The sequence below is a fragment of the Schistocerca nitens genome, chromosome 7 (genome assembly GCF_023898315.1).
Source record: "Schistocerca nitens isolate TAMUIC-IGC-003100 chromosome 7, iqSchNite1.1, whole genome shotgun sequence".
In the NCBI taxonomy this organism is placed as follows: Eukaryota; Metazoa; Arthropoda; class Insecta; order Orthoptera; family Acrididae; genus Schistocerca; species Schistocerca nitens.
In genome coordinates, this window is record NC_064620.1 from 294,758,408 (window position 1) to 294,782,398 (window position 23,991).

The following is a 23,991-nucleotide window of genomic DNA, read 5'->3' on the forward strand; positions in this document are numbered from 1 at the left end:
GTTCCCCCTTTTTATGTTTATGTACGCCATATTTTCTCCTTTGTAATTTTAAATGTATTCTATTGTATAACTAATGTCTTTCTGCTGAAGAGCAGCGCATATGCTGCTGCCAACCCGCCCCAGATGGAGAACTGAAGTGCAATAAAGAAAAAAAAACTAACCAGTTAACTAAATATTGGTTTGGAGTGGTGAACTCGGATCTTCATTTCTCAGAATTCTTTTCTTCGCCAACTGATGTGTTGCAATGAAGCGATTGTTATTAGTAAGAACTCCAGTAAAATTCATTTCAGTGGCTTATTAAATTGCGTCCTCTATAAGGACTACTAAGCATCATGATGAAGCACATTATCTGTATTTCAAGTCATTTTCAAATCATTCTTAATTACAAGTAATGAAGGAGACAAATACAGATGACAAATATGTGCATGACAATGACGCCTAGTTGAAATTAGCTAATCGCAGGATTAAATAAACATCGTATTACAACCTACTACAGACCATGTTTACGTTTATTAAGCATCTGGAAGCTGTGGGTCCCCACAAATACAAAATTTTCAACAATAAAGAAATTCACAAAAACAAGTGAATATTTTTGAGCAACTTGACAGTATTTTTAAAATCTATTTAATAACTACCATAATACAGTGTGCTTTCTTCTTTAAGGATTTTTACAGTAATTTGGATTTCAATTGATCAGGTAGCTCTGCTGAGTTTCGTCGGTGTAGCCCAAGTTTGTAAGAGATTGTGAAGTATTTCCCAAAAACAATTTAAACAAGCGAAAAAAAAGGTAGACTTCACACTACGCTACTGCTTGGACGCAGAAAGGATAGAAAAAGTGCCTTTGCTCAGAATGGATGATAGAATCCTTTTGTTGAGTTAAATAACTGATACAGAGGTTGTAATTCAAATTTAATTACACTATTAAAACGCACAGTTTTTTAATTGCCACTAGTGCCAGATAATCGATTGCCAACGCATAGCTATTAAGGAAAGTCAAATGATTTTGTATAGCTAAATAACTGTTGCAGCAGTTCTTATTGAAACTTAATTAACTTAATAAAATGGACAGTTTTACAATTAAGACCAGTACCAGATTATCGATTACCAACCTGTAGCTATTAAGGAAAGGTGAACCGTTTTTGAAGAGATATGTAGTGCTGGGTTGGGATGTTAAAGCAGGTTCATCTCATTTAGTTCAGTAGGACACATAAATAGATGTAGCAACATTCTTCCTCATTAGTTAAAACTAACAGCTGCTGAATGTCTCATCTACTGAGCTGAAACCGTATGAAGTAAGTTTTATCATTTGACGACGTATATGCTGCCAGGACAGAAAATTATAGATACAAGATGAAGTCCCTTATTAGAATCTCGTACGCGGCAGAGTTCTGAGGTCTGGTGCTCTGCCGCCGAGCATGCGCATCTCCGGCTGCGCTGCGTAGTCGGCCTCCGCCTCTGGAGGCGGCGCCGTGGAGAGGGCGGCGTCGTTGCGGCAGCCGCAGGCGGGCACGGGCGGGCGGTAGCTGCAGCCCAGCGAGCCGGGGTGTCCCTGGGCGCGGCACAGCAGCTCGCAGCCCAGGTCGGGGATGCGCAGCCGCCGGCTCAGCTGCGAGCACACCGGCACCCCGTCCTGGCAGCACTCCTGCGCGTCTGCAACCGAGAACAGCGGCCGCCTTCGCTTTCGTTTGCAACCCGGAGGCAAAGGCTGAAGAGGAACACACTGACAATGGAAACTCTCCATCGCAGCCCCCTCAGATTTAGTGGTAAGATGGCCCATTGGATATCCCGTCAAAAACTGAACACAGATGAAGCACGAAAACAGGAAGAAGGTGTACTGAACTGTGGGAAAAAGGAGCAAAATGTAAACAGTGGACGGTCAAATGTCAACGTCTGCAGCATCGAGAGACTATAAGCTACAGTGGTCACATGGTCACAGTGTCACGGTGTTGGATTGTTTAGGGAGATGTCCGGGTTCAAAACTCACTCACGTCCCACTTTTTCCCACCAAATTATGAACTGGCCTTACGGTCTGTGATATGTCTGTTCGCTATATTCAAATGTGTGTCTGTATAGTGGTGTAACGTCCGTTTGCAACAGCGACGTGTAATGAAAGGACCTCCCGATGTAAGTACCTCCTATTTGTTCTACCGAAGTACCACATGTTGAGGCGTTACTTTCGTTTTGCCTCAGGTTACAATAGGAAGTAATTATGTTTTCTGTATCGAGATATAAGTTTTTCTCTGAATGCTAGCAGCTTCAATACTTCGCTGGGTGAAAGGAATATTTGACGCATTTGTTTATTTCTTTTCATCATTTCACAAAGAGGTCACACGCCGTTTATATGTATACTCCTTGTTCCATCCTGCATGAGTGTGCATGGTTATGAATGGAAGTCAAAAGTAGCGGGAGCATGGAGCAAAGGGAACAGTTTAAGGGAATAGCAGTCATTGCCAACATAACAAGAATAACGGCAGGTAGGCCAGAGCAGCAAGAAAAGATGAGAACAGGCATGAGGGTAGGTTACAAAGTTGGTGCGGGGGTGAGGTGAGTCTCCCCACCACCGCGTTTGAATAGGAACGTTGGTCGGATTTTGGCGCGTGGAGAGCACTGTGGGGCCAGCCATGAGACGGACCGGACGCGGGAGCACAGCAGCTCGCAGATTTGGTGAGATAGAAATGAGGTAATATGGCTAAAAATTCACGACAGGGTATGCTCATAGCACGCATTCAACATACCTTCATCGGTACAGGTTACGGTTTTAATTTATTTGCAATAGTTTTCTCTGAAATGTGTTTGTGAAATTTTGCTTTGTGGCAGTGAGCATGCAACAGGAACCATCAGTTCATGAAGCTATTGCCCGAGTTATAAGCTTCACTTTTAGCTCAATGAGTGCAGATTGCGTATCGGATGGTAGGTAGATCGAGAAATTTCTGTAGCGAAATTTAATTATTTTTGGTACTTTCTTTGTGAGTTCAGTTCGCACATCATTTTGGCGGCAATACTACATCATTTTTGCCCAGAATCTTTTCTGTGATAGAGGTTATCTACCTTCAGCAGTGGCCTACCTTAAATTTCTAGTCGTGTAATTCATGCATGACGATAAGTGAGTCGTAAAGAATGAATGACGATTTTCCCGCTAAAGACGGTGTGGCCCACTTATGTATTTTTTGTGTTATTATGAAATTATGTGTCATATATTTTTGTGTTATTATAAAATTATGTGTCATATATGAAATTAGTCGTGTAGCGTTTTCGTTTTGTCATTGTCCTACCCATGAGACGTAACGCTGAAGTTTTGTAACTAAAGAAAAATTGTAATGTGGAGGCTTCTAAAGTTTTCATCAAAGTAGAAAATAAATCTATTAAATGAGAGTCAGCATTTCAGTTAAGAAATATTCCCCCAGTCACCTGACACATGAAATGGGTAGGATGTATCTTATTCAGTTCGATTTTCTAAAGTTAATGAAAGACAGAAATAATCTACAATGTGAATTTAGATAGGCTACCAGCTGCTATAGGACGGCTTTGAGTTCAGCCACCCCAGAACGTGTTATCTTAGAGAAACTCGCACCAGTTTCCGTTGCGCATATTTCAAAAATAATTAATTTGTTTATCAAGTTAATCAAATAAGGGTCACAATATAGACACCATTTCTTATGGGCCTGGTATATTAGCAGCCAGGACGCAAAGTCGGGTACAATTCTCTAAGGTAACGCGAGGAGATGGTCACACAGGTTCAATACAAACTAAAAATATATAAAGAACGAGCATACAGCCAATGTTATGCTTCTTCTGTTCCATTTTGGAAGTTTTGACTCTCAAATTCCTTCGGTGTATCATAGCTCACACCCGTTGTCGTTTTCATTTCTGAGAGAAGTCTGGCCAGCCAGAATGGTCAAGCGGTTCTACGCGCTACAGTCTGGCACCGCGCAACCGCTACGGTCGCAGGTTCGAATCCTGTCTCGGGCATGGACGTGTGTGATGTCCTTAGGTTAATTACGTTTAAGTAGTTCTGAGTTCTAGGGGACTGATGACCTCAGAAGTTAAGTCCCATAGTGCTCAGAGCGATTTGTGAGAGGTCTATGAGGCATCAAGCCTCCTCTCACTATTCATAACATTTACTTGCGACAGTAATAAATTTTTGTCGTGTTGCGGCTTGCGTTGGTGCCGTTGGTAGGTTGGCATCGTGTAATAGGGATAGGGGAATCTCGTTTTCTTCTTGTGTTTACTGGCGCCACTATGTTTGCTAGCGTTGTCTGTCTGCAAATGGCAGCAGCAGCTGTTATCGATATCTAGTACGGTGGTACTATTTTTGGAGGAACGGCAAGTGTTTTCCAGTTTGGAGTGTGTCGGGGAGTTGGGTTGCGACGGAGCAGCAGTGAGGTCCAGCAGCACGAGGACATGCTAGGACCGCTGGCGGCATGCAGGCACTGCCGGATCGAGGGGCTGTAGTTGCGAGTGCCACAACCTTGTTCTCCACTGGACCCAGGACTTTTGAGCTGAGTGAACAATAACACAGTAGTGGAACGTCCACTATTTTGAGATCACGCCGTTTGTTTGCGTGTTGCTGCTCGGAGGGTCGCTGAGATGACGAGCAACGAGTGGAGTGTTTGGAGTTGGCCAAATTAATTAGCTGTCCTCCACTTCTTATTATTAATTATTGAATTCTTTGTGATATTATTGGTGAGGTTCAGCAAGCGGTATTTTTCTGCCTAGTGGCCACTAACGCCCCAGTTACCTGCCCTGGAGGTTAGCGTATTTTCGCGGCAGTGTACCTTTCCTCGCCTTGCCGCTGCTCTTCAGTAAGGCACGTAGTTAGACAGCCTCCTTGACTGTCGTTCGGATATTTTGTTTCTTTTGCACTACTTTGGTCATAGTGCTTCCTTCTGCTTCTGGATGTTCTAAACACTGGATTCTGAAGATGTAGTGCTGTCCGCCGGTACCTCCTTCCCTGTTTTTTTTTTATTTTTTTTTTATCGTTGTATTGGCTATCAGACGTTAGGTACATTTTGCAAGAGTGTTGGTCTGCGTTTAAACTGGCACTAGTTTTAGTTTCCACCTGGTTAAGTGAATACAACTCTTGGCTGCCTGTCTCATTTTTTAGGAAGCTGAGCGACTTTCCCAGGTCGATCCTTGGAGCACTGTCTGAGGCCCACTTCTCTCTTGATTTGGTCAGAATGTGATAATTTAAACAAAAATATTTTTAATTTTGAATTATTACTGTTTGGCCTTCAGCCAACAAAGAGTTTGAATTTCTTGTTAATAAGGCATTCAGACCAAGAGATGAATACACTAAGCAGATTCAGAAGGATGTAGGTTGCAGTAAGTACTGGGAGATGAAGAAGCTTGCACAGGATAGAGTAGCATGGAGAGCTGCATCAAACCAGTCTCAGGACTTAAGACAACAACAACAACAACAACAACAAGGCCTTCAGCCGTGAGTGTAATTTTTCTTAAGAAATTTCAATCAGACAAAATATCTTAATAATGAAATGTTGAGGATCGTTCTTTAAATATCCCTCGAAGAAGTTTAACTGCTTCTCAAGAATTTGCTATCCAGGCCTTCAGCCATCAAATTTTTTTTTTGAGTTATTACTTTTGGGGACTCCAGCTGACAAATAATTTGAATTTCCTGTCAATAAGGTCTTCAGCCATGGATGCAATTGATCTTAAGAATTTTTAATTAGGTATTATAATAGTGAAATTTTGATGATTGTCTTTTTTTAAAATATTTTAGTATCACTTGGAGAAGTTTAACTGGTTCTTAAGAATTTGCTATCCAGGTCTTCAGCCACCAAATTGTTTTTCGAGTTATTACTATTGGGGCCTTCTGCTGACAAATAATTTGAATTTCTGATCAATAAGGCCTTCAGCCTTGAGACCAAGTTGTTTAAAAAATTTTTTAATTATACATCGTGTCTTAACAGTGAAATTTGATAGTTGCTCTTTATTGTCAATTTTATTTGCAATTGTTTACAAATAAGGTGTACGTGATTTAAAAAAAAGACTGAGCGACCAACGGTAACTGATTATGGCCTCATCCACACCGAATCCTGCCTTTCGCTAATAACCCAGGTTTCAGTGGTAGCAGAGCATGGTTATGATTGCAATATTGCCATTAAAGTTACCGTTGGTTCAAATTGTAACTCTGTCAGTGTTACATGATATTTGTTTTTGCTATTTTGTTGTTTCGGTGACTGATTCTAATGGCAGTCAGGCAGTGCCCTGGGATCAGCCTGTTGAGGAAGGACCACCTCTTTTATGACCTGGCAATAAGGCGCCAGCCTATTGAGGGTAGTAGGCTTCACTACTGGGTTAATGTTCACTCAGCTCAAACGTTCTGCGTCTGGTGGACAACGAGGTTGTGGCCGTCGCAACTGCAGCCCCTTGATCCGGCAGTGCCTGCATGCCGCCAGTGGTCCCAACATGTCCTCGCACTGCCGGACCTCACTGCTGCTCTGTCCCAACTGAACTCCCCGACACACTCTTACCCAGAAAACACTTGACATCCCTCCAAAGATGGTACCACCATACTAGATATCGATAACCGCTGCTGCTGTCACTCATGGACAGACAACGCTAGCAAACGTAGTGGTGCCAGTAAACACAAGAAGAAAACGAGATGCGACTATCCCAATTACACAATGACAACCTACCAATGGCACCAATGCGAGCCGCAACACAGCTCAATATTCTTACCGTATGAATCATATGTTATAAGCAATGTATAATGTGACAGTTTCTAAGATTACAGAAGGAGAACAATCACACCATTGACTGAACGGGCAGTTCATAAATATTCGGGGAAAAAATGGAGGAAGAGAGAGGTATGGATCCAGATCTCCCCTGATCAGATGAGCCCCCAATATCAGTTGGGAGACCTATAGTTATGTTCGAGTGTGGCAAGACTCCACGAAGTCATGGACCCAAGCTGTCAGCAAGGCTCTGTGCAAGCTGGTGATGGCTCCATAATAGTGTGGCCTGTGTTTACATGGAATAGACTGGGTCCTCTGGGCCAAATGAACCGATCATTGACTGCAGATGGCTATGTTCAGCTACCTGGAGACTATTTGCAGCCATTCATGAAATTGACGTTCCCAATCAACGGTGGAATGCTTGTGGGTCACAATGTACCGTGTCACCGGGGCACAATCGTTCGCGATTGCTTTGAAGAATAGACAGTTTGAGTGAATGATTTTGCCACTCTGATCCCCGTCAAGAATCCCATCGAACATTCACGGGACATAATCGTGAGGTCAGTTCATGCACAAAATACTGCACCAGGAACACTTTCGCGATTATGGATGGCTATAAACGCAATATAGCTCACTACTTCTCCGCGGGACTTCCAACGGTTTGTTGAGTTCAGGCCACATCGAGCTGCTGAACTATGTCGGGAAAAAGGAGTTCCGACACGATATTGCGAGATATCCAATGAAAATTGTCACCTCACTGTATATTTCCTTTCCTGAGAACGGAGCTGAGTCAGGCACTTAATAAATGCTGTATTTGAAGTGGTCGTACAATAATATTTACATCATCTGTATAACAACAGACACATGTCTTTCACAGTAGAAACTCTCTTACGTGCGTACACACATTCCGTCCAGCTAGTATTTCTGATACAAGATCCTTTGATTCAAGCTTCTAAGAATTTCATTGACATTATTATCAGCTGAGTCTCTGTGATTCTTGAGTTTCTCCCGGCGTATTTGATAATCAAAATATCCAGGGGTGTACTGCCGGTCTACAGTGTCCAACGGGGACAATATTTCGGCGATCATACATGTCGCCATCATCAGGTGAACTGACGGACTGAGCTCCTGTGAACGTGCCGGCACGGAGATCCGTACGCTATGGCTGCTCAGAGTGAACAGTTCCCTCTGAGCAGCCATAGCGTACGGATCTCCGTGCCGGCACGTTCACAGGAGCTCAGTCCGTCAGTTCACCTGATGATGGCGACATGTACGATCGCCGAAATATTGTCCCCGTTGGACACTGTAGACCGGCAGTACACCCGTGGATATTTTGATTAGCTGAGTTTCTAATTCCAAAATTTATTTTGCGATAAGTTGAGGCGCGACAGTTCTGTATCATTTCACATCACACACCCATCCCAGCGTTAATAACTTGGTACACTACTTGCCATTAAAATTGCTACACCATGAAGATGACGTGCTACAGAGGCGAAATTTAACTGACAGGAAGAAGATGCTGTGATATGCTACTGATTAGCTTTTCAGAGCATTCACACAAGGTTGGCGCCGGTGGCGACACCTACAACGTGCAGACATGAGGCAAGTTTCCAACCGAATCCTCATACACAAACAGCAGTTGACCAGCTTTCCCTAGTGAAACGTTGTAGTGATGCCTCGTGTAAGGAGGAGAAATGCGTACCATCACGTTTCCGACTTTGATAAAGGTCGGATTGTAGCATATCGCGATTGCGGTTTATCGTATCGCGACATTCCTGCTCGCGTTGGTCGAGATCCAATGACTGTTAGCGAAATATGGAACCGGTGGGTTCAGGAGGGTAATACGGAACGCCGTGCTGGATCCCAACGGCCTCGTATCACTAGCAGTCGAGACGACAGCCATCTTATCCGCATGGCTGTAACGGATCGTGCAGCCACGTCTCGATCCCTGAGTCAACAGATGGGGACGTTTGCAAGACAACAACCATCTGCACGAACAGTTCGACGACGTTTGCAGCAGCATGGACTATCAGCTCGGAGACCATGGCTGCGGTTACCCTTGACGCTGCATCACAGCCAGGAACGCCTGCGATGGTGTACTCAACGACGAACCTGTGTGCACGAATGGCAAAACGTCATTTTTTCAGATGAATCCAGGTTCTGTTTATAGCATCATGATGGTCACACCCGTGTTTGGCGACATCGCACATTGGAAGCGTGTATTCGTTATCTCCATACTGGCGTATCACCTGGCGTGATGATATGGGGTGCCAATACGACCTTGTAGAATACTGAGACAGAGGGGAGAAAAGCTGTGCTCCTATGTTAAAACACTGTGCTGAGAGGCCTGATGTTATGACCTGCGCTCTGGATCGGAACATCAGCAAATGATTTTATGATTCATTGCTGGTGTACATTTGGCCCAGTTTGTCCCAGCCACCAGCATACATACTGTGAGAAGGCACCTCAAACATCTTTTGACTCCACAAACAGTCCACTGATTGTCAGATAAAGAAATATGCTACTGCATCCATAAAAGCCCGCCTGTCAACGTTCTTGGATCTCAAAGTAATGTCTAACACCTAGGGAACTATCCCTGATACCTTTTTTTTAAACTGACATATTGAAAACTGAAGTATTCGATTCATTAAATTTTTGTACAAAAACTTAAAAATTACAGTATTTACATTACCGGTTTCAGCACTTGATTATAGTCTTTAGATGTGATTAATACCCTAACAGCTTCGTCAAAGTATGACAATTCTAGTTATGAAATCTTATTTCATACGTCAATAAATTATCATATCCTCACATATTAAAAATGACTGAAATTAAAATATGCCATGTGCTATTCATGTAGCGACAATGCAAAAGAGGTTTACAGGAAATGGGGGAAGGGAACAATCTAAGACCATACGTGAAGTGAGGATGATAAGAGAGCGTTCTGTTTCTACTCATGATTACGCGTTTTTAATATGAAAACCTGTATTCTGGTAGTTTCGTGCACTACCTCATCATAGAATTTCGTCTTTTATATCGAGTATGCGAAGGCATATTTTCCAAGAAATCAAGGAAAGAAATTGTTATGATTGTTGCTTATGTACCCGCAAAGTGGTGAACATGTGTTCGATTCCCAACTGCATTGATATTTTATTTGTATTTTTGCCATATCAGAATCAATAGCAATAGAAGGGTTAATAAGGTAAATACATCAGTTACATTATGCCGTTTCAAGGCAACACCACACCGAGGACCAATAAGAACTACCATGTTCTTGGTACAATTTCTTATAGTTAAATGAAATTTAATAACATATTTACGACTAAATCTTTCAGGGCATGGAAAGTTACAAATCATGGTCATACGTTTCGTGCTCTGAATAGCGCACTGAGGAGAGTTGCAAACTTGTGAGGTAACTCCTCGTGGGTGCTGGTTCGCGTCTCAGGGTGCCCAATTTTTCTTTATTCCCCTTCGCGTTTTCTAATAGGTTCTGATATTCTATTATTAGTGTAAGAAAAAAGAATATTCTAAAAAAATTCGGTGTTATATAAATATTAGTGCGCTGTTCCTGAAGAGTTCAAAATGGTTCAAATGGCTCTGAGCACTATGCGACTTAACTTCTGAGGTCATCAGTCGCCTAGAACTTAAAACTAATTAAACCTAACTAACCTAAGGACATCACACACATCCATACCCGAGGCAGGATTCGAACCTGCGACCGTAGCGGTCGCTCGGTTCCAGACTGTAGCGCCTAGAACCGCACGGCCACTCCGGCCGGCTCCTGAAGAGTGACTTTGTTTAGTTGGTTTACATACATACAAGACACCTGGCACTACTTGCAGTTTGATATTTTGCACTTTCTTGTTTTAAGTTATGTATTTCACATGTTGCAAAAATTCTGCTGCTGAATAGGAGCAGTGATAATGTAAGAATTAGCCTAGTATTTTACTCAAAAATGAAATGATGAAATAATTTTTATCTTATTTGGAGAATTTGGTAAATTTGTATCGTGCTGTCCATGATGAAACTTATATAAGACGATGTCCTTATTGACTCGACGTGATATTTTCCATTTTGTCTTATGACATGCCAAAGATATTGAAGCTTTAACTTGTATACTACAGAGAGAACAGTATGGCTAGCATATGAACATGGGAGCAAATGTGCATTTTGAAACGACTGTACACTTCGTAAACAGTGGTGTGCGAGCCAGGTACAACCAAAAACTGCCTCTGGAGCGCGCTGCGATCGCGTATACCACGTTGACAATACGTATCGTAGACTATGTGATCAAAAGTATCCGGACACATGGCTGTAAATGATTTACTAGTTCGTGGCGCTCTTCATCGGTAATGCTGGAATTCAGTATGGTGTTGCCCCACACTTAGCCTTGATGACAGCTTCCACTCTCGCAGGCATACGTTCAATCAGGTACTGGAAGACTTGCCGGCCGCGGTGGTCTAGCGGTTCTAGGCGCTCAGTCAGGAACCGCGCGACTGCTACGGTCGCAGGTTCGAATCCTGCCTCGGGCATGGATGTGTGTGATGTCCTTAGGTTGGTTAGGTTTAAGTAGTTCTAAGTTCTAGGGGACTTATGACCACAGATGTTGAGTCCCATAGTGCTCAGAGCCATTTGAACCATTTTGAACTGGAAGACTTCTTGGGGAATGGTAGCCCATTCTTCACGGAGTGCTGCACTTTGGAGAGAAATCGATGTCGGTCGGTGAGGCCTGGCACGAAGTCGGCGTTCCAAGACATCCAAAAGTGTTCTACAGAATTCAGATCAGGACTCTATGCAGGCCAGTCCACTACAGGGATGTTATTGTCATGTAACCACTCCGCCACAGGCCGCGCATTATTAACAGGTGCTCTATCGTGTTGAAAGATGCAATCGCCATCCCCGAAAAGCTCTTCAACAGTGGGAAGCAACAAAGTGCTTAAAACATCAATGTAGGCCTGTGCTGTGATAGTGCCACGCAAAACAACAAGTGGTGCAAGCCCCCTCCATGAAACACACGACCACACCATAACACCACCGTCCCCGAATTTTACTGTTGGCACTGCACACGCCTGCAGATGACGTTCACCGGGCATTCGCCATATCCACACCCTGCCATCGTATCGCCACATCGTGTACCGTGATTCGTCACTCCAGAAAACGCTTTTTCACTGTTCAGTCGTCCAATGTTTACGCTCCTTACACCAAGCGATGCATCGTTTGGCATTTACCGGCGTGATGTGAGGCTTATGAGCAGCCGCTCGACCATGAAATTCAAATTCTCTCACCCCCCGCCTAACTATCAAAGTACTTGCAGTGGGATACTTTTGATTACGTAGTGTATGCACTAGTCGCGTCGTATTTGAGCGATCAGCAGCACGTTGAACCAGGCACCCTGAACGGTGGCGTTCGAAAGCAAGGACGATGTACCGACGACTGAAGTCTGTGACGTACAATCCTTGAATCAAATTCTGGCCTGACTGCAGACAGAGTGCAGCCTTTCCTTCATCATGGCACCAGGAGGATGTGGGTGGTGAATCCGTCGTCACGTTAACCTTTTACCCACTGTGAAGATACCCGGTATTCTGACAGCAGGCTGAGTGAACCTGGAGCCATCCGAGACATAATGGAACGAGTAAAAATAGACACTTGCTACACGGGATTAAACTCACGAGCTCCACGGCTGGAGTCTGGTGCTCTATCCATTAGAACACGACGGTGGCTGGTTGTGCATTTGATTTCAAATATTATTTCACTTGTGACATTCTGTGTTATTTCTCTTATCTGAGAATCGCGTAACGGCATTGTGTTGTTCTGGTTCAATTTTGTGGGAATCTTGAGTGTTTCTTTAATATAATTGGTCAGGCAGAATAGCAGAGTAAAATATTAAACGTGCTTCATGATTTTTGAGGTCAGATACAGGAATTATATCAGAAAATGCAACATTCCACTGGGGCGCCAGGAAGTAGAATGGTTCTTCAAGGAATTATAGCGAGAGTAGTAGCATAACCCATCGTTCTGTTTTCATTCGAGAAACTAATGAATCATCCCTGTTAACTGAAGTGTTAGATTAAAAACTAACAGTAAAATGGGAGTACATGATGTTGCAATTTGCAGGGATGCGAAGAGATTTTCCCAAGGATCGAAAATATCTTCGAGAAGAAACCAATTAAAAGTTGTGCAATAAAGTAGCGATACGTGATGCACGTCGCAATTCCACATAGGAAATGAGTGAAACAAAGAAACCTAGTACCAGCAGAGAAAGAGCGTATACAGAAAGTAGATAAGTCAGTAGAGAATAGTGACAAAGTGTGATTGGGATTCAGAGAAAAATGTCTGGCAGTGCAAGTCCAGTTGGAAAAGCCTATGCAGAAATTAATGTTTCGCAAGTTCATGCTATGAGATAGGTACAAGAGGATAACGATGTGAGGAAAGATAGCGACGTGAATGAAAGCAACTGCAGTCCTGCAAAGAAACGCCTTCTTCTGGGGGAGCTGACAGAGCGAAAGGTTGAGAGAACAGGATCAGCCGGCAGCTGTGGCCGAGCAGTTCTAGGCGCTTCAGTCCGGAACCGCACTGCTGCTACGGTCGCAGGTTCTAATCCTGCCTCGGGGACGGATGTGTGTCATGTCCTTAGGTTAGTTAGGTTTAAGTAGTTCTAAGTCTAGGGAAATGCTGACCTCAGATGTTAAGTCCCATAGTGCTTAGAGGCATTTGAACCATTTCGAACAAGATCAATTCCAATGAGTAATGGTAGTGGTCCAGGAATGAAGTATACATGTCTCTCACAGCAAGTGCAAGTCACAAGGGATAAAACTAATGATACAACAGACATTTTACATGTCGCAGCAGACGATACCATTTCAATGACTATACTGAAAGGAAAGTTATATAGTATAAAAAATCCATTGACATATTGAAAGGCGGCAATGTGTTTGCGTAACATTACTGTCTACAGAATCAAACAATGGAAACTGCAGGTTGAAATGTCAACAATATTTTAGAAAGGATATATTGCTACTGACCGTAAAGGTGACATACTGGGTTACAGACAGATACAATGAAAAGATTTTTATGCATTTAGCCTCCAGCCAAAGCCTTCTTCAGAAAATAAAACACACATACATTCAACAAGCAAGCACATTTCATGCACCCATAACGGCCATCTCTGGCAACTCGAACCAGAATGCAACTGTCATGTTGAGTGACAATATGGAGTGAGGTAGGGGGAGGGAGGGATAGTAGGGTATGGATGGGGGAGAGAAGAGTGCTTTCTGATGGGCAGACAGGGTGGGGAAAGGGAGAGGATCAGGGAAGGGGAAAGGTGGGTGGTTGCGTTGGCAGAGGCTGGAACACAATGAGGGTGAGCGGATGTGAATAGGAAGGAGATAATAGGACAGAGGGTGGAAACTGTTAGGTGGAGGTTGTAGGACAGTAGATTTGCATAGGCTGAGGCCACGATAGTTACAGGAATGGAAATATGTTGCGAGTATAAAACCCATCTGGCCAGTTCAAAAAAGCTGGAGGCAGAAGGGAGGATGCCAATGGCCACTGAAATCAGGCACATTATGTCCAGCTCCATGTTGTTCATAGTTTGTCGGCGGCTGTTCTTCCTGGTGGACTGCTGGTTGGAAGTTGTATCAATAAAAATAGTTGTGCTATGACAGCAGCGCATCTGGCTTGTGACATGGCTGGCCTGACATCTGATGGGGCAGGATAACTAAGTGACTCGACTGGTCAATCCATCCACTCTTCACCCCTATTCCAGTATCTTCCCCTTTTCCTCTCCCCCATATACATCCTCCCTACTTCATTACCCCACAGCCTTCCGATACTGTGCCTGGCACTCTTGACATGCCTCCGTCTAATCCATGCACACTCCATCAAGTCAGACAGCACTCCTCTCTCGCCCCACCCATACCCTGTCATCCATTCCCCTTCCCTGCCCAGCTCCAGACTGCTGCTCAACGTGACCGTTTCATTCTGGTCTGAGCTGCCAGCATTGCGGTCATTTATGCACGAGGTATGCTTGCTCTGTGAATGTGTGTGTTTTATTTGCTGAAGGAGGCTTTGGCTGAAAGCTAAATGAGCAACAGCCTTTTCACTATACCTGTCTGCAAATCAATTTTTCATATTTACAGTGAGTAGCAGACTATGTTTTTTCTACTAACCTACAGGTCTAGTTTGTATAACCTACAGATTTATAGCGATGCAATAGATCTTTGCTTCTCTCACAATCTTGATTGTTCTAACGACGGTTAATGTATAACTTGGTATGGTTTGTACCTAATAACACATTATGACACAGTGTTTATCTTCAGCTATTGGCCTCGTCTGCTTAAATTAACGCATGTACAGTAATTGGTAGACCTTTTGTTTTGCTATTCTTTTCTCCTCGATACAGAGACCTACTGAGAGTTGGAAACGTTTTTCCACTCCCCACCCTACCGTTCCCTTGGTCACAATCCAGCCTTTATGTAACCTATTAAGCAGCGTACGTCGTACAATGCGTGTATTGGCACATCAGTATATTTTCTTTCAGCGTGTAATGTAAGTCGACGCTATACGAGACGACTAGATGCTGGACAGTTGCACAGAAGTACTGTTGTACATATTTAGAGGTCAATAATTTAAACGGAGGCAATCAGTTTTTATCTATGCTACGGCATTGCTTATACTGGTCTTTTTTTTTCGGGGTATGCACCAACATTACTGTCTGTGCAGAAGTAAGTTTTGAAGTGCACGTATTCGATCCTGGCTAGCGATTACATAATTCTGTCGATTTGTACTAGAGTCTGCTTCTTCTCCTGCAAACATTTCATTCTTTTATGATTTCGTAAGAGTGAGTTATTTGTAGGTAATTAAACTTGTAACTGTAGGTAATTAAGTTGTAAAGCCGTCATCTCCTACCAGTCCTTTTCTTTGAATGGAGACAGCAGAAGAGAAAACTACAGCTTTCATTTAAGGGGTGGAAGGTAATCAGTTGTCATGTCCAACGTAGACATACCCATTTGTATAGTCACCACTGGCAACAGGCAAGACTTCTTCTCTAACACGTGTGTTTTCTGCCTTATTGTATTACCTGAAACGCAGTCGGTGGTAACACAGGATAAGAAAAATAAAACTAGTCCGGAAACATGTTTCTAAGACTGGCACGGATTTGACGCTTGTTGACAAAAATGAGCACTTCCCATTACTCAAAATGCTGGAAACAATGATTTCAGTGTACCAGTCGGTTGCTGTCACATGCCTGTGGATGTGCGTCTCTCACGTACTCTGTCCCGAGCACATCGCTGTGTCATTACGTTTGTTGAGCAAGAGAGAGAAGCAGACGTGTCTAGTGGCCAGATGTCACAGAACACGCGTCATAACCGTCAACGTCACAATTGTTGCATGATCTCAAGACTGCTGTTCTGGTGCGCAGTATCTGTTGTTACGGAATGTGTTATGTCCGCACTGTAACACGATTCTTTCACCAAACTGTTATTGCTAACTAGCATGTTCGGAAATACTTAATTTATATGTGAGTCAGACCACAGAAGATGAACCACTGTATGGACGTTGTTAATATCTGCAGCCGTTTTTCTTCTGTTGCTGCTCCAATTATGCTTTACCATACAGACAAGAAAAAAATTCGGTCTTTTGCAACTGAGCGTTTTATGTCAGTCTTATGCCATAAAAACAAAAGAAAGGGAATACTATCTATTCAGAAAGAATATTTTATACAGAAGGTCATAACATAAAAAAATAAAATATGCTCTATGACGAAAAGAGCGACAACAGAAGAACAATATTCAAACTAAGTCACAGTTTACACTTAAAACTAAAAATTAAGAAGTAATAATAAATAAAAATTTCCCTCCCTCCCTCCCAATGATCCCACTACACTGTCACGCTCTGCAACTTCCACAATCCCTAAGTCAGCCATAAAGCATGTGTGCAAGGCCACGTGCAGTGCGCTACTGTAAAGGTTATCTGCAATTTAATGCATAAATGTGGCCTATCAATTAGAAACCTCTACTATGTGCATGTAGTACTTACAGAAGAACACATGGATACAGGGAACGGACACAAAAATGAATGAAGGTGTAAAAAACACAAGTATGTACAGGGCGACCGAGGCGAATAGTCAGTATTCATTTGGAGCAAAAAACTTCACGTTAATGTATGCCCCATTCCGAATGGTTTCCGCGATAGAACACATTGAATATACATTTCTTTTAGGTCAGTGGCGGGATGGAATTAGTTTCATTTTTTGGAAAATTCGTTTGTTGAACACCTTGAAGATGTTCCTGTTGCTACGCGGCCTGCAGTGTACTTGTAGCGTGACGGCACTTCTCCACATTTTACGAGAAGTGGGAGGGAACATCTCAACATCAATTGGTCGTGCTAGTACAATTAACTGGCCACCAAGCTCGCCAGACCTTACATAATTATAGTTTTGTTGATGGGGTTGGAGGACGTCTGACGTGTACAAAAGGAAGCTGAATAAGCGAGATGAACTGCTTGGTCGTATCATGGACGCGCAGTTCACTGAGATATGAAACACAACGTTTTCTTCAAAGAGCTCACAAACACAATGTTTATGGTGATATATTTGAACATTTATTGTGAACTGTACAAGAGCTGTAATGTGACGTGCGATAATGCATAGAGATGAATGTGTCAAAAATACTTATTTTTCATTTAATACTTTTTAAATCGCATGTTTTAATGTTTACTAACAGCTGAACATGTGTGGATTTGTAAGCCTGACAATGTATCGAGTAATACATAAAATAGCTGGCCGAAATGGCCGTGCGGTTAAAGGCGCTGCAGTCTGGAACCGCAAGACCGCTACGGTCGCAGGTTCGAATCCTGCCTCGGGCATGGATGTTTGTGATGTCCTTAGGTTAGTTAGGTTTAACTAGTTCTAAGTTCTAGGGGACTAATGACCTCAGCAGTTGAGTCCCATAGTGCTCAGAGCCATTTGAACCATTTGAATACATAAAATAAATAATAATATACATTAAATATGTTATATATCGGAAGCCAATGTATCCAACAATGAAGTTCTTTGCTTCAAATGGTCTTTCCTGTCATATCCCTGAATACTGGCAATTCCTTCTGCGGTACCCTATATTCGTAAACATTTAGATAAGTTAAATTAGCTGCCTGTAATCGCTACCTCACTCCTATCAAAATTTTCTTTGTATTATAGACCACTGAAGATGCCAAGTATCAATAGGCGAAACATTTTTTATAGACGTAATCGTCAGTTACTATTTCAGTGGGCACAGTGTCATTGAGATTGGACCGTGTATCAATGAAAACGCATCGTCTGATGGGATGAATCACGTTTCTCGTTGCACTAGGTCGACTTTCGTCTCCTGGTACGCCGTCACCCAGGGGAAGAGCTGTTCGAAACACGCATCGCGCCACAGAGGCTGTTGGGAGCTGTGTTGTGCTAGAGGCTGTGCTATGCTTCCATGACACTTGTGTTAATAATCGAAGGCATCAAGACAGTTGTGGGGTGACTGAACACCTTTGCGAACCACCTGCGACATTTCTTGCTTGATGTCTTCTTCGACGGCGATGGCAATTTCCAGTGGCATATCTGTCTTTCATAAGGCCATAACCGTGCTACAGTGGTTTGAAGAGCATGACAACGAACTACCGTTGATGTCTCGGCTACCAGAGTGATCTAGTCTCAACTCGAGTGGACACAGCTGGGACTCTGTATGGCGCTAGCTTCGCGTCCACAAACACCGGCCATCAACTGACGGTAACTGCGTAACCTGTACATAGACATCTGTTACCACAAACTTACCAGCGGCTCGTCGAATCCACGCCGCCCCGAACAGCTCCTGAACTGCCTTCCAAAGCTATTAAATAGGTGGTCATAATCTTTTGGCTCATCAGTGTGTATTAGAAAGTAATTTTAAATTATTTTATCACATACATACCCGGTCGCCAAGCCCACAGCACAATAATATTGAAAGGAAACGCAGGCAGCAGCCACAGCAGAAAGAGCAGTTACCTGGAGAAACGGCTCGCCCATACGGCATTCCGAAGCGAGACGCCGCTGTCAAAGCGGCCGTGGCCACCAGAATGGCCAGCACCGCCTTCATGGCTGCAGTGTGTGCGTGTGGTCGGTCGGACACGGGCGTTGTGCTGGTCGCTGCCGCACACGGACAGCGCTGACACAGCTATCGGGGTAACTATTCACGGACAGGGACAGGCCTTGCAGATAAACCTGCCACCTGCTGACCTTCCAGGAAGCTATCCTTTTATCGCCGAGTTAACGACGAACAGTGACTTTAAAACAATTTCAGCTCACCACAGACCATACTGCGTCGCACATTCCTCGACGGTGGCGACGAACACCGCACCACTTACACCTACAAGTGCAGTGAAATGCGGTAGCTATATGAGACATCCTCACAGAATAAAAACGGTCGCCGTACGGGGCCTATCACGATGATACCTTTTTTTAGACTATTAACTCACCGAATCATGTATCTAGAGACGCCTCGAATTGTAGTCATTGGTCACACTCCCTCCCCTATCCCTCCACCCCTCATTCTCCAATGCCACAGAGACTATAATGAAGATCGTTTCTGGTAAACATGGCACTCAGTCATAATTAAATCATTCAAACCATGCCTGGATCCCCGCACAACTCCAAACTTTTCTGCAGCAGTTGCAGGTGATCAACACTGCTCAATGAGTTTCTTTAACACAATACGTTACATTTTTGACGTCTCTTCCTCTTCTGTTCAGTTTATTGTACGATCACGTATTGATCGTCTATCCTACATTCAGTCGTGTCATCCAGCACATTCAGCAAAACGCTGTACTTCACATCAACACTTTTCTCTGCGTGTAAAATAAACATTCCCACTTTGTACACTATTCGCCTAAATCGCTTAAGGTAAATGTCCAAATGGTTCCTTTGAGAGGAAACAGCCGACTTCCTTCCCTCATCCTTCCCTAAATACGAACTCTTGCTGCTCTCCATTGATCTCGTTGTCGACAGATCGTTAACTTTTGATCTTCCTTTCAATTTTGGCCAACACTTCCAATTTCAACTCAATGATTTACTTACACAAGATGTTCTATAGTACGGATGTGCTCACCTAGAGACTTTACTAACGACTGGCAACATTTACTACAAGAACATATACTACTTAATTTTTGCAGTGGCTAGCACACTCCAAGGTCATTTTCAAAAGTCCCCTCCTGGTTTAAACAACGGCCTGTAGACCATTCCAGAATTCGAAAGAACAACAACCGTCAACATAATCAATTTGGAGGTAGATATTCTCAGTGTAACGAGGCAACTTAAATCATGTAATAAAGACAATGTGTTGATAAAATCTGTTGCTGCAGTAGCTCCATTTTGGGGGATCACGTAAAACTGCTGCCAAGACGAGACATCCGTATCTAAAAACTGGAAAACTACTTAGGCAGACCAACAAACAAGAACAGAAACAGAAGTAATTCACTGAATTACAGACCCATAGGATTTACGGAGATCTCTAGTAGGATTTGGAAACACATGCTATGATCCAACGTCATGAAATTGCTCATCGTGAACGGCCTAATCAGCACAGATTCAGAAATTATCGTTCTTTTAAGAACACAACTGGCTCTTTTATTCACACGAAGTAATGAGTTTGATCCATATTTCTATATTTCCAGAAAGCTTTTGACTCCATTCCTCGCAAGCAGCTTCTGACAAATAAAAAAAACTGCGACTGTGGAAGAAACTCCTAAAAGACAACATGCTTCTACTAAAATTGTATGCTTTTAGAGTATCGTCTCAGCTCTGAAATTGGATTCCTGGTTTCCTGTCAGAAATATTTTGACTTTTCATAGTAATTGACGAGACGGCATCTAGTCAACTTGAAGCTGTACCTGGGGTTCCTCCAGGAAATGTTACTGGACCTCTGCTATTCTTGAGCTATATAAACGATATAACAGACAATCTCTCATTATCATACGATGCTTTGATTAACATTCTAGTAAAGTCATCAGAAATCAAAACTAATTACAAAACAATTTAGATATCTGCGTGATGCGAAAAGTGGCAATTCACTCTAAATAATAAAAAGTGTAAGGTCTCACACATGAGTAATAACAAATTCGGTTACATTTCGGTTACCTCATAAGTCACACCAAATTAAAGGCTGCCGATTCAACTAAATACCTAGGAATACAGTTAAACTTGTGTGTTAAAATGCTGTGGGGAAAGCGGCCCAAAGACTGCATTGAATTGCTAGAACACCTAGGCGATGCAACACATTTAATGAAGAGACTGCCTACAACATTCCCCTTCTGGAATGTCGCTGGGCGGTATGGGATCCTTAGCAGACAGGACATCTACACAGTTTAAAAAGGGCATCTCGCCTTGTATCATCACGAAATAGGGAGTGAGCGTTACAGATGTAATAGTCGTGTTTCGGTGGCAGTCATTAATACAAAGGGGTTTCTCATTGCGCAGAAATCTTTTCACAACGTTAAGATCTATTTTCTCCTCTTAGCGCCAAAACATTTTGTTGACTTTCGCCTACGAAGGGAAGAATGACAACCGTGATAAAATAAATCGTAACCCGCGTGGTGATAGAGTGACTGAAAAAAAAAAAAAAAACTAAACATTCAGGGAGGTGAAGAAGAAACAAAATGAAACTTCACGGGTTGAGAGGGCATGTGATGTTACTGTAGTGATTACGAAATCGAAAAAAATTTACACAGATCTTTGCATTATGAGCCCACCAATCCCAATGACGTTACACACCCTCTGGCTTACATGCATACGCTGATTATATTGGGAATGATGTCATAAAGTCATTGTATCCTCTCCAGAGGCAAGCTGGCCCACAACTGTCCTGATTGACCATTCATATTATGGATACTGGCACTAGGTCGCAGATGACGTCCGACCTGCTTCCATTGTTGCCGGTCGGAGTGGCCGAGCGGTTCTAGGCGCTACAGTCTGGAGCCGCGCGACCGCTACGGTCGTAGGTTCGAATCCAGCCTCGGGCATGGATGTGAGTGATGTCCTTAGGTTAGTTAGGTTTAAGTAGTTCTAAGTTCTAGTGGACTGATGACCTCAGAAGTTAAGTCCCATAGTGGTCAGAGCGATTTGAACCATTTTTTTGCTTCCATTGTTGTTTTATGGGTACAGATATGGGGACCTCACTGGCCATATATGTACCTCAATACCACGCAGACAGTTCGTAGACGAACGCACAAAGTGTGGACGATCACATGAAGACGTAGTATGTCCGTGACGTAGCGTTGTGCCTTGAGGATTCCGTCAACAAAAGCCAGCCGTAACCTGAAGTCATACCTGATAGTTCCCTATATCATGACCGCTGTGCCTCTTCAAAACATATGAAGCAAAGGAAGTCCCCCAGGTTGCCAGAATACTCGCCACCGAGGATCATTCCAGTCTCAGCAGTTCCTGTTTTGGTGCTTACACATAAGACCGCCATTCCCTAATCCTACCGCTGCTAGACTCCGACTAATGATGCGAGAATGCGAGATAACACTGAGTGTTCCAGGTGGCCCATCACTTGTTCTCGGATAACAGGCGAAGACGTGAGTGGGCTAAGCTGTTCATGCTGGACTATACGACGATACTCCGTTGTGTTAGTCACGTGGTCGACTGGAACTTTGCCGACGAGAGTACGTATACTCACGCCCACACACAGTCCAACATCGGGCCGCTGTCGAATCAGAATGATCCACAAATCTGGATATTGTACGGTCCAACCAGCCTGCCAAATGGACACATACAATGAGGCACCCTTTAAACACTGTCAGGTGCCGAAACCGTTGCTTCCAACGGGTACACGACACTTTAGTGTCATTCAGAGTGATCGCACAATATCTGACGCTGTTCATGCTCCATGTATACCCTACCAAGCTTGGTAAAGACATTAAACACGAACATCAGTAATGCACTCTGGTAGCCATTCTACCTATCACAGAAAACTGGAACACTGATCATTTGCACGCCCGCCAATGGTGTGTGCGTGTACGAAGTTACATTGACACCCGGCCACGTCTTCTTGGTGCTTCATTTTTTATGTGAAGCACTGTGTTTAAGTGTTGTTTCCCATATGCTTTTAGAGAGTGGAACGGTCGAGAATTAGCCTAAAGGTAGTTGTTCTATGAACCCTCTGCCAAGTAGTCACTTGTGAATTGCAAATGCAGATATAGACGCCTCCCGTCAGTTGTGTCTCGTTACAGTCGTGCATTAGTCGCGCACAGCAAGTTACCGCGCCGCACTGCTGGGGAGTGTTTGAATATTACAAACTGATCAGTACGAAGTTCCGAAGCCAATGACTTATAGGATCTTAAACGACGGCAGGCCATTTACAAAGTCGACGGCGATCATCTGTTTCCCTTAGACATTTCGGGTAAACGGTACATTGCCCGCACCCAGCACCGCAATTTGTTAGCTACTTACATACAAAATTAAACTGACACGCTGTCCGCGTGACGTAGTGCGTAATTTCCCCAGGGAAGCTGTACATCATACGGGCAGCGTACCCACGGACTTGTATCGTCCTGTCGAGCGTGGTGTACGAGGTTTAATCAAAAAGTAAAGGGATTTTTTTAAAGAATAGTTATTCATTCATCACCATCAACTTTGTCCCCTTTGAAGTAATGCCCCTCAGATATAAAACACTTGTGCCAAGGCTTTTTTCAATCTTGGAAGCACTTCTGGAACTCATCTTTCGTTATGATGTGCAGCTTCTTCAGCGATTCTGTTTTTATCCTTTCATGGTTCTCTTCAGCCTCAGTAATAGAAAGAAATCACAGGGGGCCATGTTTGGTGAATATAGCTTTGTTTTTTGTCAAATATGACGAACAAGCATTGAGGTGTGAGTGGAAGTATTATTGTAATACAATTTCCAGTGATTTTGCCACAATTCTTGTCGTTTTCTTCGGATTGCTTAGCGCAAACGGAGCACAGCTTCCAGGCAGTATTTATTATTAACAATACGACCAAAAGATACGAGCTCTTGATGGGCTATCCCATAGTACTCGAATAAAACAATGAGAAGAACATTCACATGTGATCGAAATTGTCAAATGTTTTCTCGATCTTGGCTCCGCAGGCAGTTTTCATTGGGCTGATTGGGACTTGGTTTCGTGCCATGTTGACTCTTCATACATTGAATACTATGGCAGAGTGGCTTGCACGATTACGATTCAAGGGACAGTTTCCGATCTTTTTATGAACTGTATTTAATTCGCAATGGGGTTTAGTGAGATTGTATTTCAATCACCAAATAGGTTTTGC

General features: G+C 43.2%; 1 protein-coding gene across 1 annotated transcript; it reads right to left on the bottom strand.

Annotated features, from left to right (window-relative positions):
* Positions 1-491: 491 nt before the first annotated feature.
* Positions 492-18,866, bottom strand: LOC126194990 (uncharacterized). Its single transcript, XM_049933407.1, has 2 exons — positions 18,712-18,866; positions 492-1,650 (listed from the first exon to the last, which is right to left on the bottom strand). The coding sequence occupies exons 1-2, from the start codon at positions 18,800-18,802 to the stop codon at positions 1,364-1,366; spliced, it is 378 nt and encodes a 125-aa protein (XP_049789364.1). The 5' UTR covers positions 18,803-18,866; the 3' UTR covers positions 492-1,363.
* Positions 18,867-23,991: the final 5,125 nt, after the last annotated feature.